Below are 17,763 nucleotides of genomic sequence, written 5' to 3'. Positions count from 1 at the left end.
TAAAACGTACAAGGCCATCCAAGTTTAATTTTTTTTTTTTAAATTCTAAATTTAAGGGAATTTATTTATTGGGATTAACTTAAGGGAAAGTTATTTATTAGAGGGAGAGTTATCAATGAACAGAAATTTTGGAGCAGGGGAAGCGTTAAGTATATGTGACTTACAGACATCTTTAAATTACCTTGGTTGTGGAGCTGTCACTAGTAAAAAGTCGTGAACTTCTTCGAGGCAGTGCATTTGGGGGAGATGTGATAGTGGGGCTCAATACCTGAGGTGTTGTACTAAAAAACAATTATAAAAGAAGACATTTATTTTTCACTTAGTTTATGACCATTAACTTTGTTTCAATTCAGGCATACCAAAAACTTTCATTTATCATGCTTGTACTCTAAAGTTGATGAGTTTGGTTGGTCCTTATCTTGTCCCCCCATGAAAACTAAGAATTTAAAAGCTATTCATGTAACTATAAAATGGTAATGATTACAGCACAGATACTCATTTTCTGAAACTGATCATTTGAATTTAGAACAACCTACGTAAAAATAATTCTGGCCTAATAAATGATAAATACATTGATAAGCCAATTATCTCTAGCCCCCACTTGCAACTATAGCAAGTTAGGGAAAAAGGAAAAGACAGCTGGCTATGGACATTCTAAACATAGGATTACTGGTGAACAAATATATACCAGTAGAACAACTAATACTCGAGAAATTATTTCAAACAGCTCCATCAAAGTTTATTCTGTTTAGAGCAAAAGGATTCTGATGACCACTTGGATTATTACTTTTAAAAAAACCCCCTAAGATTTAAGAATTTCATTCTTAACAATTTCACTAGAAAGCAAGCAAACTTAAAACTTAAAATCATCTAACTATGAGTGGCTAAGTCTATGGACTAAACTGCCTACAGTTTATGGGAAATCCTGCTAGCTACCTGAGTTTGAGACAAAGAAGCATCTAAAAATAAAAAAGAAGCTGATTAGTAAGCAAAGAATGCTGATAGTTTCCTTTAATCATTCAAAGGCACAGCCCCAAAGTACGAACTTTAGCAAGTGAGATCATTTGGGTCAACCAACTTGTTTTGAAAAGTACAGTATCAATATCCTTTATTTGGAAGAATTACATGTCATTTTTATTACAAATACGAATTATATTTTGCTAACATCTGTTACCATCAAGTCGACTGCAACTCATGGCAACCCTACAGGACAGAGTGGAACCACCCCCACAGAGTTTCCACGGCCGTAATCTTTACAGAAGCAGACTGCCACATCTTTCTGTCGTGGAGTGGGTGGTAAGTTTGAACCACTGACCTTTCCATTAACCACTGTGCCACTAGGCATCTTGCTTTGTTAATAAAATTGCCTAATTACAGAAAAACATTTAGCCTGAGAAATGGGAGAGAATGACTGCATAGCGTGAGAAAGCCTGAGAACATTGCTACAACTGCTTTAAACAGACAGAAGGCTGCATGAGGATAATATAAACTTTGTGGGATAGAAGTAAAAATAATAAAAAGAGGGTTCTGGGGCTGAGAGGCTGAGAAGACAGAACCCATATTATAATTTTGGCTAGTGTTCTCTTAGGCTGACATGACACAAGGGAAAAATGCCCAGTATCTGACAGGCAACATAAAAATGAAGCAGGATACTGAGGGACTGTGAAACACTGGTCACATCATATGAAATATTTATGTATTAATCATTATAACTTATATCTGTTTAACTAGGAAGTTGACCATGAAAGGAATGAAAGGAGTGTGCTATGGAATCAGACTGCCTAAGTGTAAAATCAGACTCTACTACAAGCTACGTGACTGTGTGCCAGTTATTTAAAAAATTGTGGATAAGTCTGTGTACACAGCATCATTGTTTTATGGTTTTCTCATAAAATATGAAGCACTCTGATAGTTACAAAAATATTATGGAAATATATAAAAATTATTTTTAAAGAAAAATTTACGTGGAGAAAATTACATACAAACTTTCTTGGACAATTAAGCTTAGAGTAGTATACCATTCCAATAAAAAAACAAAACAAAAACAAACACACACAATAAACTTTTTAAATATAAAGAACATACTTTTATTGCCAGTCGTGATTTTACTGTAATATGGACTTTACTCTTCCATCTTAAATAACTACAACACCTAACAAAGTAGGAGCTCTGGTAGCATAGTGCCTAAGGCACTTGACTGCTAACCAGAAGGCTGCAGTTCAAACCCACCAGCCACTCCTCAGAAGGAAGGTTGGGCAATCTACTTCTGTAGTGATACTACCTCGGAAACCCAAGGAAGGGTCACTATGAGTCAGGTCTGACTTGACGGCACATAACAACAACAACAACAACAACCTAACAAAGTATATTAAACCATGGTTTTCAGACACTGGACAACAGGCAGCACATGCCTGCAGAGTTTTGAGGCTGCAGGGAAGAGGACCACACACAGAACTCAGTGGTCTTCTTGTGTTGAGAAGGAAATGTTGAGAATTAAAGGAGGCCAAAGGAACTGTAATTTGTAGGACAGAGTAGTGGCGAGGAAGAAGCTACAGAGAGGAGCTCCAAAGGTCTGCAGAGGGACGTCCCTTGAGTATTTAGCTGAAGACATTAGTGCAGGAGTGTGTGTAAATACACAAAGCTAGGGGGATAAAACCACTGGAAAGCAGCAGGCTGTTGGAATCAACCCCAGGTTAAGAATAGTTCCCATTTCTAACAGTCAGAATGGGAAGAGTCCGTATCTATGGGTCACTGGGTAGCGTACTCAAAGGCAGCAGAGTACTCTCCCAATGGTTCATTTATAATGGAGTTTTCCCATTCTGACTACATTCCTCAATAACGGGCAACATTAGTCCAGGTTACTCAAACGAAACAAAACAAAACAACCCTCACTGCTATCAAGTCGATTCCAACTTATAGTGATCCTCATTGGGTTTCCAAGGCTGCAAATCTTTATGGAAGCAGACTACCTCATCTTTCCTCTGCAGAGCAGCTATTGGGTTCAAAGTAGTGTGACCTTTTGGTTAGTAGCCAGATGCCTTAAACTGCTACAACAGCAGAATAGTTTAGTCCAGGTTAAAGGTTGCTCTTTCCCACCAACAAAGCTTAAAAAAGTAAGACTTAAAAGGGTCAAACTGATGTGTATGAATTGAATAGAAAACTAATTTGCTCTGTATACTTTCACCTAAATCACAATTTAAAAATAACAAACTGCTTCCAAGCAACTTAACTGTATCCCAGAACAAAACTTAAAAATACTTAATTTTTAATTAAAAAAACAAACAAACTATTACTCAACAACATAAAATTCACAATAACTGGCATACAATAAAAAAACATCAGGGAAGACACTATGCTGAGTCAAATAAGTTAATCACAGAAGGACAGATATAGTATTAGTTCATTATTGTAAGTATCAAGGAAAGTTTTATATATGGAAGGAAACTTTCTTTGTTGGTTACCAGGGGTGGGAGGGGAGGGGAAGGAACATTGCAAAAAACAAAAAACAAAAAAACGTGTTGATCCATGTCACTTTAGTTTTGTATATTTCACTGTACATAAATTATATTTCAATAAAATATATTTAAAAGTAAAATAAAGTAAAAAAAAAATCAGGCATGCAAAGATACAGGAAAATATGATCTATAATAAAGAGAAAAATCAATAAATAAAAATAGACCCAGCTATGACACAGTAACAGAATTAATAAGAACATTAAAAGAGCTATTAAAAGGTAGATACACGTATGGGCACATTAAAGAGAGACTCAAATCAAGCTTCTTGAAATGAAAAATAAAATGTCTGAGATGAAAAATATAATGGATGAGATTAACAGAAGATCAGATACTGCAGAAGAAAAGATTAAGTAACTAGAATACGATCTAAATCACTATCCAAAATGAAATACAAGAGGAGGACTGGAAACAAAAATAAAGAGAGCATCTGTGAACTTGGAAGCTAAAGGTACAACTTCAAGTAGTCTAATATAGATATACTTGTCTCAGAAAAAGGAGCTCTCGTGGTGTAGTGACAAGGCATTTGACTGCTAACCAGAAGGCTGGAGGTTCAAACCCACCAGCCACTCCATGGAAGGAAGACTGGGCAATCTACTTCCATAAGATTTACCACCTCAGAAACCCAAAGGGGGTCGCTACAAGTTGGAATAGACTCAATGGCAGTGAGTTTGAGTTTTTGGTTTTGTCTCAGAAAAACAGAGCCACAGACAGAAAAAATATTTGAAGAAATAACAGCCAAAAATTAGCCAAATTTGATTAAAAACGAACTTACAAATCCAAGAAATTCAATGAACTCCAAGGCCAAGAATCAGGAAGAAAACTACATTAGGGCACATAATTGCTTAAAAATAGTCATAAAAAAATCTCAAAACAACCAAAGAAACAATTACAATTACACACAAAGACACATTACACACAAAGGAACAAAGATGAAAGATGAGAATGACATCAGATTTCTTGTCTGAAATAATGCAAGTCAGAAGACAGTAAAGCAACATCTTTGAGGAAACAAACTGTCAACTAGAATTCTAAACTCAGTAAAAATATCTTTCAAATATAAAGATGAAATGAAGACTTTTTTGACAAATAAAGGCTGGAAGAATTGATTGTCAGCAGACCTAGACAACAAGAAATTCTAAAGAAAGTCCCTTTAGGTTGAAGGAAAATGACACCAGACAAAAATCTGAATCTAAAGAAAGAAATAAAGAACACCAGAAATAATAAATACAAAAAAGACTTCTTTATCTTATTATTATTTTTTAAAATCTCTATAAAAGATAGAAGACTATTTAAAGCAGATACAAAAATTATTCACTGTGGGATTTATAAGACATGCAGAAATAAAATATATGGCATTAGCATAAAGACAGGGGAGGAACATGGAACTATATAGTTACAAGGTTTTATACTATAGATGAGGTAGTAAAATATCACTTGAAGGTAGACTTTGATGAGTTATATATTTTAGGTTAGATTATAAACATAAAACAATCTCTAAAAATACAAAACAAAGAGTAATTGCTAATAAGGCAGTAGAGGACATAAAATGGGATCATCAATACAAAAGAGTTAAAATTATTAATAAAAAAACCAAACTCACAGCCATTGAGTCGATCCAACTCATAGCAACCCCTCCTTGGGTTTCTGAGGTGGTATCTCTATGGAAGTAGATTGCCGAATCTTCCTTCTGAGGAGTGGCTGGTGAGTTTGAACCGCCAGCCTTCTGGTTAGCAGTCAAATGCCTTAGGCACTATGCTACCAGAGCTCCCAAAAGTTATTAATAATTGATACTTATTATAGTTATAATTCAGTAAAGTTTAAATATTCTTTAGGACTAACATATGTTGTTAGATACCACTGAGTCGATTTTGACTCACTGCAACACCATGTGACAGAAACTGCCCCCACAGGGTTTTCTAGGCTGTAACCGCAATGAGAACAGATCACCAGGTCTTTCTCCCACAGAGCCAGCAGCATATTCTCAGTCTAAATAATGCTGCTCTGCAAGAATCCTCAATCCTTCTCATAACAGAGTCCCAGGCTGGCACTCAGGATGAGACTCTGACTTACCATTCCCACCCTTTACGTACATATTAAGACCTTTTACATAGTCGAAGTATATATAACGTATGTTGTTGTTAAATACTGTTGAGTCGATTCTGACTCTTAGTGACCCCCACTGGGTTTCCAAGGTGGTGAATCTTTATAGAAGTAGACTGCTCCATCTTCTTTCTACAGAGCAGCTAGAGGGTTTGAATCGCCAACCTTCTGTTAGCAGTCAAATGCCTTAGGCACTGTGCCACCAAAGCTCCTTATATATATATTTGTGTCTGTTTTAATATTTATGGTATATATTCACTATTTTAGAAGAAAACACAGCTCTATCTTCTGTAATACTATAATTTATCAAGTCATTGAATAGGAAAAAAAATTCTCTTGAACACCTTTGCTGTGTAGAAATAAATTCATTATTTGAAGATTAATTTTATAATCTGGTTACAGATATGTACATGGGGGGAGGGGAAAAGGAAAACTGTAGGTACTTGACATATAGAGGAAATCATGTGCATACAAAAAAGAATATCTTGGAGGAATGCTCAGATTATCTAGTTCAAACAGATTCATCAGACAAAACCAAAAACCAAACCAACTGCCAGCAAGTCGATTCCGACTCACAGCGACACCCTTTGGGTTTCTGAGGTGGTAAATCTTTATGGAAGTAGACTGCCCAATCTTCCTCTGTGGAGTGGCTGGTGGGCTTGAACTGCCAACCTTCTGGTTAGCAGTCAAATGCCTTACGTGCTATGCCACCAGAGCTCCTTTCATCTATTATAATGTAAATCAAGGCAAGAGTTAGCTAAAATATTTCTTTTTTTTAGTTGTTCTTGCTGATGAAACTTTTTTAGTTTTATCAGACAGAAACCCACTGCCATCGAGTCGATTCCGACTCACAGGGACCCCCACTGGGTTTCCATCTTTATGAAAGTAGATTGCCCAGTCTTGCTTCCGTGGACTGGCTGGCCTTCTGGTTAGCAGTCAGATGCCTTAGGTACTGTGCTATCAGAGCTCATCAGACAGAGTAAACTAAAAAAAAATATTTTGGCTAACTCTTGTCTTTATTTACATTATAATACTCAACTAAAAATTGCACTAGTCTTCTCAATGAGTTAGGAATTTTAAAATTTACATATTCATAATTTATAACAGTCATTCTAGAATCCACAGGGGTTGGAGGTAAAAACTTGCCTAATTTGAAGAAGTATAAAGAATCAAGTTTTACAGCAAGAAAGAAAAGAAAATGCTAGTTGGACAATGTCTAATAATGACAGCATAATAAATACCTTGTTTGTGGGCCAGAACTTTGTGTTTGTGCGACAAGAATTGGAGTTACCTCTCGACTATTTCCACTCTGTGAGAAGACAGACTTTGTTCCAGTTTGGCCGATTCTGGCAACAGACTGTAAAACACAAAAAAATCTAAGGTTTGTGAATTATAAACTGCATTAAATATATTAAGAAACCATAACAAGCCCATTGGTATTCTCTCCCTATGAAAGATTTCATAACATATACCATCATCTTAACACTAATGAACTAGTAATCAATCATTATTTATCTAACGAGTATCAGCCTATATCCTCACTTTAACCTCAGGGTATTTTTTTATTTCCACATTATCCTTTCACCTTTCCTTTTAGTTTCAATGGAAAGGCCCCAAAGTCCCAGAAACTAATCTTTTTATCTCTTTGTGACCATCGTCCATTTATGACATACTCTGTCTATTTGGGGCTTAAGTGCTGGGCACTAGAGACAAAAACAGTTTTAAGGCAAATACTATTATTGAGATGTATGATAAAATTTAATACACATAAAAAAAAATAACAGTAAAATTTTATTCTGCTTCTTTGCCATTTCATAAAAACAGTTCTACAGGAGTTTAGAGAAAATAAAAGAACCCAACCTATTACTTCCCAAATTCTAAGGATATTGTTCCTAGACTTACTATTCCTTTTCTGGTATTTCCAATTTTTCATTAATTCCTCTCCCTTGGAGGAAAAAAACAAATCTTTGCTTGCCTCTTCTGTTTCCTCTAATTTATCACTTTATTTCTATTCATTTTCCTGGAGCTCTGGTAGCATAGTGCCTAAGGCACTTGACTGCTAACCAAAAGGTGGGCGGTTCAAACCCACCAGCCACTCCTCGGAAGGAAGGTTGGGCAATCTACTTCCGTAGAGATACTGCCTCGGAAACCCAAGGAGGGGTCAACTATGAGTCAGATCTGACTCGATGGCACATAAAAACAACAACAGCTTCTTTAAAAAGTAATCCATGACTATTATGTCAGTAGATCATTATTATTTTTTTAACTACCAGATAATTCACTTTGAAGCCTACTTCTACTCCGCTATCTGCTGTAAATAACCCTCAAACCACGTTCTCACCAGATTTGAAAGCCTGATTTTGGCCTTTTCTGCATCCACGTCATTGATCATCCCTTCCTTTTTGAAATGTCCTATCACTTCCTCGGGCAAGAAGGGAATAGAAGAAGAGGATGAGCTCGCAAGTAGCTTTTATTATTTGGGCACTGAAGTCATGTACCTGTTTCACTGCCTAACTGGTCCTGGTAGGTATAGCAGCTCTCCTGGTTTTGGCCTACTTCACCTGGCATGCTAACTATCATCCTACAACGAATGCCCTTTTCATAGCTGAAATAATCTGATTTTCACAACTTCATTTCATACCCGTAACAATATAAGAGCAGACAGTCCCCAACTTTTAAAAATCAGGTTTCAACAACTCATATATAAACTACTTCGCAATCCCTTGTTACTACTCTCAGAGTTCCTATGATCAGTTACTAAGGAGCTATAATAGCAAAAAATTTTTGGAATTCTGAGGTTCAGGAGTGGAAGAAGAGATGTTAAAAAAAAAAAAACAGTAATGAAAAGCTTGTCTTTGGGAGAGTAAGGGTGCTCTATCATTCATTCAGACACTATTATGACTTACTTAGCTTCCATTTCTTGAACTTTCATTAGGTTCTAGACATGGCAATAGGTATTTTACATAAGTAACTGACTTAATTCTTCCAAGATACACTGACACAGATATGCTTTCAATAAATGGCACTTTGGCCTCTATTGCCAAAGAAAAGAACATTATACAATCTTAATTTTGTTAAAAAAAGAAGTTAAAAGTGAAAATCTGAATATTTATTTAGGTATATGCCTAAATAAGCTAGATTTGTGAATTACAATCTTACTTGAATAAAAGAGCAAATTAGCTTTGTGTAATCTGTGATAACCAAGAGGCTATGACAATGATTACCTACATTTAAATCAACAACTCCAAGGCTAAAATAATGATAAGAAGTTAGAGTTTCTCTGAAATGACTTTTTGCTGTTGTTATTGCCAATGAGTTGACTGTGACTCATGGCGACAAGTGTACAGAGTAGAACTGCTCCACAGAGTTGTCAAGGCTGTGACCTTTTGGAAGCAGATTGCCAGGTCTGTCTTCCAAGGAGCCTCTGGGTGGGTTCAAACCATCAACTTCTCAGCTAGAAGTGCTTAACCATTTACACCACCCAGGGACTCCTAAAATGACCTTTAACAGATCGAAATTAAAATTTTTTTTTTTTTACCAATACTGAGCTGAGCTGCATTTTACATGGAAAGTACCTTTTTTGAAGGGGCTCCGGTGGATGGCACATCAAGTACAGAAGTTGTATTAGTGTAGTTTTGTAAATAGGATCCATCTCCAGGACTTGGGGTTTCTAATGGCAAAATGCCAAAACTGAGAAGAGGTTGAAATCAAGGTGTCAAAAAGTCATCAAGGCATATATAAAGCAGCAGTATACTTAAATTAGAAGGTCTAAAAGGAAGAGAATGGCAAATCAGTCTTGGGGGCAGTGAAGATCTGAGGGGCAGATTAAAAATAAGCTGTGAATGTAGACTATTCCACCCACACCATAACAAAGATTTAAAAAAAATTAAACAAGGAACTAACTTTAGCAGCAACTACTGATCTCTGGAGACTTACTAGAAATAAAGAAGAGTGGCTTTATAAAAGCTAAGATTTAAATGATAAAATTACTTCACATTCTTAGAATTTACGGAATTTAGACATGATTTCAGCAGGAAATGTCTCCAGTGAATACTGAATATTTTGTATCACTATTTAATAGTGATTGATGTAAATCCTTCTTCTGTGTTTTGGAAAATAACACTTTAATAATAACTACTGCTTTTCATCATAAGCATAAGGCTTGGGGCAGGGGGTTATTGCTATCCACTGCTGCAGTTGTAAGGTCACTACCTTTTAATGTACACATTAACTGAATAAGGCACACTGAAGAGTTTTAAAAATTTCTTCAATATTTAATTTTATCACATGTAATGTACTTCTTTTATTTCATTTACTGAAAGCCGAATAGATCTATTATTGATTTATTAAGTGCCTGAATTTCCATAGTGATTTAGGAATTTGCTGTTCAGACTAACTTATATTACTAATTAATATATAAGATCATTTATTATTACAGTATATTTTTAACTATCTTTTTTTTTGGTCTTACCTTGGGGTTAATGGGCTAAGAGCAGCTGGTCCTCCTAGTAAACTCCGACCAGTTTTTGGTTTATTTTGAACCTGTTTAGATAATATGGATGTTCCTGTTCCAAGAGGGACAGTGTCTGGTGAAATTACAGCTGAGTCAATATAAGACACCGAGGAATCTGTATTCAAGGAGTACTTTGAGTTGGAAGATTCTAAATTCAGTCTATTTAATTCCTGAAATAGAAATTTTCTACTAGTCATTTACCATACATTACTTAGTTCAGATCATGTTTTCTAGATTTCATAATATTCTGAACACCAGAACATGATACACTTACAATTGTGTCTTGGGGTGTTTCCGTAAGAACTGTCTCAGGCTGTCTGTGAGATAAACTATGATTAGATACTAGTGTTGTACAAGAGTTGGGCAGACAGTTGCTAAAGTTCTGTAAAGATGTTAATTTAAATGTTTGGTCAGGATCTGGCTTTTCACCTGTGAAGAAAAAAAAAAAAAAAAAAAAAAAGGAAATGAGGATTACTTTTTTTCCAAGTATGTATAAATAACCTGAAATAAAGCCTTATCCAGAGTTTCAAAATTCTATTTCTGCTGATCAAATTTATCTTCCAAAAGCTCATGTATCAATTTACAGTTTTTTTTAAAAAAATCCAAGATAAAGCTACACATTTAGGAAATAAACTAAACTGAAAGGACATTGATTTTAAACATAATAAATTACATGGAAATGCTGGTTTCTGTGTTAGTTTTAAGGAGCTCTGGTGGCATAGTGCCTAAGGCATTTGACTGCTAACCAGAAGGTTGGCGGTTCAAATCCACCAGCCACTCTGCAGAAGGAAGACTGGGCAATCTACTTCTGTAAATATTTACTGCCTCGGAAACCCACAGGGGGTCACTATGAGTCAGAATCGACTCCATGGCTGTGAGTTTGTTTTGGTTTTTTTGGTGTCTATCTTAAAAGCAAAAAATGACTGTACATCTTTTTTCAAGGGAAAGGATAGGGATGGGGAGTTAAAACTAGATATTTGATATCAAATATTACAGTAAAGTTAGATATTAAAGTGAAGTACTTCCATGTATATAGACACAATGTTTTAAAATGGTCCTTTATGCATCCCAGAGCATATATAAGGAGATACTTTCTCCCTATACAGGTCATATCTTATTCATACAGCAATTTCTATCCCAGGCATTCTATTAATTTCATTGGAAAATTCTTACTCAGAAAGTCATTTTGGCTAGTGCTAAACTCATTAATACTTTCTAGAGGACACAAGACATTTAAGCTAGATTGGCTAAAAAGAGACTATGAGATTTAATCTTTAGGGGAGAAAAATGAAAGGCCACATTCTTGAAATATATGATTGTAACTTATTTCTTATTTTAAATTTTAACAACCCTTAGCTTTGAAAACTCCTTTTCTCATGGATAGATAGATGATTTGTATTACTCTCTAAAAATTCATCAAGGAATAAAAAGAGAAAGAGGAGGAAATGGGGTAACCCTCCCCTATCTCTATAAACCTACCTATTTCACATAATGATTCAAATGGGGACCAGAGGAAAGGATTTAAACTAAGGCTCTTTTGGTAACATTCTGATCCTTTGGCAAGCCGGTCTGTCTTGCTGTAGAAAGAAACAAATGGATTAAATCAACTACAAAGTCCAAAACATTATCAAGAAATTTTTAGAACAGAAAATTAGGAAAATCTTATATATGTTCAAAGAGTACTCTTCCTTTAGGACAGTTCAAGTCGAAAGTCAGGTGAAAAGCCCTTCTTAGAACATGAACTGAAAGGAATGCTACCAAAACAATTTACCACTGCTTCACTGAATACTGCCACAGCTTTTGATTTCCTATCAGTCTTACTCTTACTTTCTAATCAAACATCCCAGTGGCAATTCTGAAAGTAAAACTTAAATGCGTATTTAAATGAGGTAGTAGCTCTAAATGAAAAAGAAAATTTATGTTTCTTTTAAAATCAGGTATAAAATGGTTTATACTTGGAATCTAGACAATATTCCTGGGAACATATATACTTTGAACAATCTGGGATTAATAGAATCACATTGTTGCCTCCTACTTATTAAATAGGAGGGAGTGGGGTCAGTAGTTAGTAGGACTCACTGGAGCTTTTAGGTAAAAAATACAGATCATTTGATCTTAGGCTGAAATTTTTCAAAACCTAAGGAGAAAAATAAAACTCTAATAAAACTTTTGGAAAGACCAGATGGCATCTAGCCAAGACTTTCAAATGAACCCTAAATGAAACTCTCAGCTAAAACATGTAATCTGACTGTCAGTTCCCTCTGAGGACTGTAAAGACAGTCCCTTGGGGAACTAGACATTAGTTTGCCTCATTTCGAAAATTTGTAAGTCAGTAGAAACTGGAATAAATTATAAAATAAAGAGAAGAAAGTACCGCCAGTTGAAAGATATTTTGCTTCCCACTTATGCCTAATTTGAGCCAATAACACTCGTTTGAACAGTAGAGCAGGAGGCCAAGCTGACTTTTGGATAATTTAAATCAGTTTTGTCAAAGTCTATACCAAAAACTGTTTAGATAAAAATTTTAAAAGGCAAAGTAACTGTCACAATATTGACATAACTTCTACCATGGACAGAAAGTTTATAATTACAACTCAGAAAGTATTTCAGAACAAAAATGAGTGAGAACAATGTTATTACAGTAATATTAACTTTGGATTCACTCTCACTTTTTAAAAAAGTTACTTATTTGCAAACTCACTATTATTTCAGCTACCACTGTAGGAAATTTCTTACAACACGCCTCAAAATCATTATAACCAGATAAGAACTGCTATTATTGAAACTCGTATTCAAGTCTCTTGCTAAGGAACATCAGTGATATTTAGTACTAGAGAAAAAACCTTCGTTCATTCTTTTTCCTCTGTGGGTCACATGAAGGTATTTTCCTCACTCAAGGTAAAAAACCAGTATTATGTGCATTCATTCAACTGTTAGCCAGTGCTGTTGTAGCTCTTATCATTAAGATTACTGGAGAGTCAAAACTGGGATCAGCATCTCTACTACAGGTTTAACAGTGGCATAGAGCCAGAAAATTGTTTACCAACTTAGACACATGCTATTTGAAAAACACAGACCAACACAGATTTTGTAAGCTACAAGCATTCTAATATTGGAAACAATTTTCAGTCAGTTTGTATCATTCTTACTTACCAATATACATGTCCCAACAATGAAAGAGTAAAGCAAGCTGAATCACCAAACTCAGTAACAATATCATCATGGCTTTTCTGTTTATTTAACACTCCACCAGATAAGATCTGTTCCCCTTCAGCAAGCCTTTAAGACATAAATACACAGATTTAAAAAAATCAATATAAAGCACCGTGTGTACTTCATTACCAATTCACTTCTAATTACAGAGATAAAGTAAAAAGTTCACAGCACTTTTAGAAAAGCTGTGAGCATGCATTTAGAATCATTTAGGCAAGCTGGGAATTTGTCATCTTAAAATCTGAGTCTTGCTTAAATGTGGTGGTCCCTTTTAGTTCTTTAATTTCTTGAAATAGGAATCTGTAAGCGTGTTAAAAAAGACTAACATCTTAATTAAAAATTGCACACTTAATGGAGTCAGTCATTTTAAGATTTTCTAAAAATAAAATTTGAATAGCACTTCATCTCTTTTATCTGTCAATCACCTTTTCTTATTATAGAAAATCATAAAGTTGTTCCGCAAGTTTAGAAAACTCACCTGATTTAATTATATATATCAGAATTTGTAATAGTTTGTGTTTAAAGTTTTAGGTTAAAAACAAGTCATCATGTGGCAAAATTCAAGGGAGCTTACATAGCATATCCTGAACATAAAAGGTAAAATATAAAGTTATTTAACCTTCAGTTAGACTGAAAACATAAATATTTATAAATAGGATAAGAATGTCAACAAGAATTGGCTTGAGAAATTGTTAAATAGCATATTTTTAAAATTAGAATCTGGATTCTAGAGCTAAACTTCTCAAAAATTTTATAGATATTTTAGCTAGCTTTATTTTAAAAGTCATCCATTAGTCATTGGAACAAATGAAAATTATTTTTCTTTCCATGAAAACTTTACGAGGCTTATTTGTATCCCCTCACTGTAAATCTATAAACTAAATACACATACAGGCTTTTACAAATACCTGTTTTATAATTTTTACCATTATTCCATTTCATACAGCATGAAAAACAGTTAAGAATATTAACTATATTTCTAGTTGCCTACCTTAGAATAAGGAGCTCTGGTAGCATAGTGCCTAAGGCACTTGACTGCTAACCAGAAAGCTGGCGGTTCAAACCCCCCAGCCACTCCTCGGAAGGAAGGTTGGGCAATCCTACTTCTGTAGTGATACTGCCTCGGAAACCCAAGGAGGGGTCGCTATGAGTCGGGGTCGACTCGACGGCACATAACAACAACAACAACCTTAGAATAGGGACAGCTGACTTGGCTTAGTTGTAATATGCACCAGAAACTGTCCTATTGCTTCAGAGATATAAGAGTAGTTGTTTTCAAACAGAATGATCTTGAAAAGAAACTCTTTACACAACCACCCCGATACTGCCAAACCCCTCAAAAACCTACTGATCCTGATTCATAGTGACTTCATAGAACAGAGTAGAATTGCCCCCTAGGGTTTCCAAGGCGGTAAATCTTTATGGAAGCAAACTGCCTCTCCAAAGGAGCAGCTGGTGTGTTTGAACTGCCAACTTTTTGGTTGGCAGCCGAGCGCTTTAACAACGTTGCCATTACGGCTCATTAGACATTGCCAAGAGGGCACTAACTTCAGATGAACCAGTAGAAATAAGGCTTATTCCAACTGGTCTAACACTGAAAGCAAAGGAAAGGAAATACCATTTGTGATCATTTTAAATTAAAGGAACCGATGGGAATTAGTTTTAAGTTTTTCCAGAGTCAAATTTTATTATTAATTATTACACAATGAAATCTCTCCTTAACATAAATAATACCATTAGCAACAGTGGAAACATTTCAAATATTACTGAAATAGAAAAATCCCTACCACCAAAAAAAAGGAGAAAAGGGAATCAACTGGAATTTAACCTGTCAAAAGAATTTTATTCAAAATTCTCCAGTGTAAGTAGAACAAAATTAGCTAGGAAACATAGGAAAACTTACTTGCTGAGATCAACACAACACTTTGCAAGCAGGTATTTACATTGCGGTGTAGTACAACTGTGTCCTTTCAAGAGTCTATATGCTTTATATGCCTTTCCTGAGCGGTAATAACAGGTTGCCAATAAAAACAAGGCTTCTTCGGAGTGTACTAAGAACATATATATATATAAAAAGAAAAAGTTGGCTATTAGTCAGTATGTTGAGTGGTGATGATAATTTATCCAGCAATAAACAAGTTTAGTAACAAAATTAAGTATCTTATTTAATACAAAACAATTATTTATTAATTCAAATTTGAATTAAGGAAAAATGCTTTGTTGATAGAAAAGTTAGTTACCCAGCTCCTGATTACCTGTTCCTACAAGGAACTAAAGAAATAATAAAGATGACACTCACGAGGTTCCACGTAAATCCTTTAAAAAAGCAAAGCACATACACATACCTTTAAAGCTTTTAAAAAAACCATTGCTGTTAAGTCAATCCTTACTTAGTGACCCTATAGGGCAGAGTAGAACTATCCCATAGAATTTCCAAGGCTGTAATCTTTACAGAAGCAGACTGTCACATCTTTTTTCCACAGAGCAGCTGATGAGTTTAAACTGCGATCCTTTGGGTTAGCAGCCAAGCATTTTACCCACTGTGTTACCAGGGCTCCTTTTAAATAGATTATTAGTAAAATATCCTGGTTTTTATGTAATATTTTTCTGATAGAGCTTTTGCCAGGACAGAAGTCAAATTTCATTAGAGAGGGAAAATGAGAGCTATAAATCTCATTACCAATCTGACATAATGTCTACTTCAAAGAAAAGGGAAGATTAAAAAAAAAATGCTTATATTCTCTAATATGCAATATGAGATAAAGAGAAGGAAAAAAGTTTGTATTGTGAATACTCATACCATTTTAACAGTAAGTTGACAGATTTGACATTTGTACAATAACAATTGCTCTCCAGTTGCAAACTTGTCACCTCTTCCTGAAACATTAGCTTCATTAATTAGGCTATAAAGGTAATTTGAAATTTTGTTCCTGTAAGTTTTTTGTCATGCATCTGTTCAAGTAAAACCCAACTGAACCCTTTTACTCCATGATTTTTCATGAAACTCTAGTATAAAAAAAGTTAATATGCAGTAAATGATAAGAAACCTTGGTATGTGTATTAATGGGGTAAACAACAGCATTAGTGCACCAGACACACAAAAAAAATTAAAATTAAACAGGATGCTCCACTGCAGTAGGAACAGATTGTTCATTTCACTGAGCTTCAAAAACTAGTCTTGGTTCCAAAGCAAATTCACAGGAGTTACAAAGTGTGCTTTCTTCTAGACTTTGCAAAGGTACAGTTTGCTTATTACCTTATAATTTTTAAGAGATTATTAATTATACCAATAAACAATGGCTCCCACAAATTAGTTTACCTTCTAGTCACAATAATGCTCTAACATGTTTTGTTTACAAACATGATCATGTTTAAACCCATTTTTCACTGCAGTGAAATTCTCTAATAACATAATGACATGAAATACTGTCTGTGTGATTTTAGTGTCATATAGCAATTACCTTTTTGAAGTATAAACATAAGAAGATTTGTAAATAATTAACAAAACAAAAAATTTTGCTCTTTGTAATCATATAATGGCTAAGACAGAAAAGAGAAATAAATACTGAATCTGCTACCCTTTTCTTCTGAGCTCAACCAATGACTGAAGAGCAGAGAAGTTGTAGGATAACACTGAGACCACCATATATAAAGAAAGCAAATGGTCGATAAAGAGACAGAAAAGGAAGAGAAGACCAAAATGGATGTCAGTAGAAACTCCGAAACTTGCTCTTGCATATAGAGTAGCTAAAGAGAATGGAAGAAATGCTGAAATAAAAAAACTAAGCAGAAGATTTCAAAGGGCAGCTCAAGAAGACAAAGTAAAGTATTATAATGAAATATGTAAAGACCTGGAGTTAGAGTAAACCAAAAGGGAAGAAAATGCTCTGCATTTCTCAAGTTGAAAGAACCGAGGAAGAACTTCCAGGCTTGAGTTACAATACTGAAGGATTCTGTGGGCAAAATATTGAACGATGCAGGAAGCATCAAAAGAAGATGGAAGGAATAAATAGGGTCACTGTATCAAAAAGACTTGGTTGATGTCCAAATACTTTCAGGACGTAGTATATGATCAAGAACCAAGGGAACTGAAGAAGAAGTCCAAGCTGCACTGAAGGAACTGGTAAAAAACAAGACTCCAGGAACTGACAGAATACCCACTGAGATGTTTCAACAAACAGATGTAGTGCTGGAAATGCTTACTTGTTTATGCCAAGAAATAGGAAGACAGCTACCTGGCCAACTGGAAGAGATCCATATTTGTGCCCATTCCAAGAATGTGGTAATTACTGAACAATATCATTAATATCACACACAAGTAAAATCTTGCTGAAGAAAATTCAAAAACAGTTGCAGCAGCATAACCTTAATACCAAAACCAGGAAAAGACATCACCCAAAAGGAAAACTACAGACCAATATC

At 35.0% G+C, this 17,763-nt stretch overlaps 1 protein-coding gene across 1 annotated transcript in view; it reads right to left on the bottom strand.

Moving 5' to 3' along the window:
- Nucleotides 1-17,763, bottom strand: part of CDC27 (cell division cycle 27) — a 43,286-nt gene that overhangs the window by 20,293 nt on the left and 5,230 nt on the right. Inside the window, exons 2-8 of the mRNA XM_007959757.2 lie at nt 13,282-13,407; nt 11,608-11,705; nt 10,403-10,557; nt 10,087-10,298; nt 9,191-9,305; nt 6,857-6,972; nt 182-281 (exon numbers count right to left, since the gene is read on the bottom strand). Of these exons, the coding sequence (XP_007957948.1) occupies nt 182-281; nt 6,857-6,972; nt 9,191-9,305; nt 10,087-10,298; nt 10,403-10,557; nt 11,608-11,705; nt 13,282-13,407 (922 nt within the window). The remainder of the gene's footprint in view (nt 1-181; nt 282-6,856; nt 6,973-9,190; nt 9,306-10,086; nt 10,299-10,402; nt 10,558-11,607; nt 11,706-13,281; nt 13,408-17,763) is intronic.

The sequence above is a fragment of the Orycteropus afer genome, unplaced genomic scaffold (genome assembly GCF_000298275.1).
Source record: "Orycteropus afer afer isolate SDZICR_OR568_19922 unplaced genomic scaffold, OryAfe1.0 scaffold00018, whole genome shotgun sequence".
Taxonomy (NCBI): Eukaryota; Metazoa; Chordata; class Mammalia; order Tubulidentata; family Orycteropodidae; genus Orycteropus; species Orycteropus afer.
This window is presented reverse-complemented; position numbering and strand designations above follow the sequence as displayed.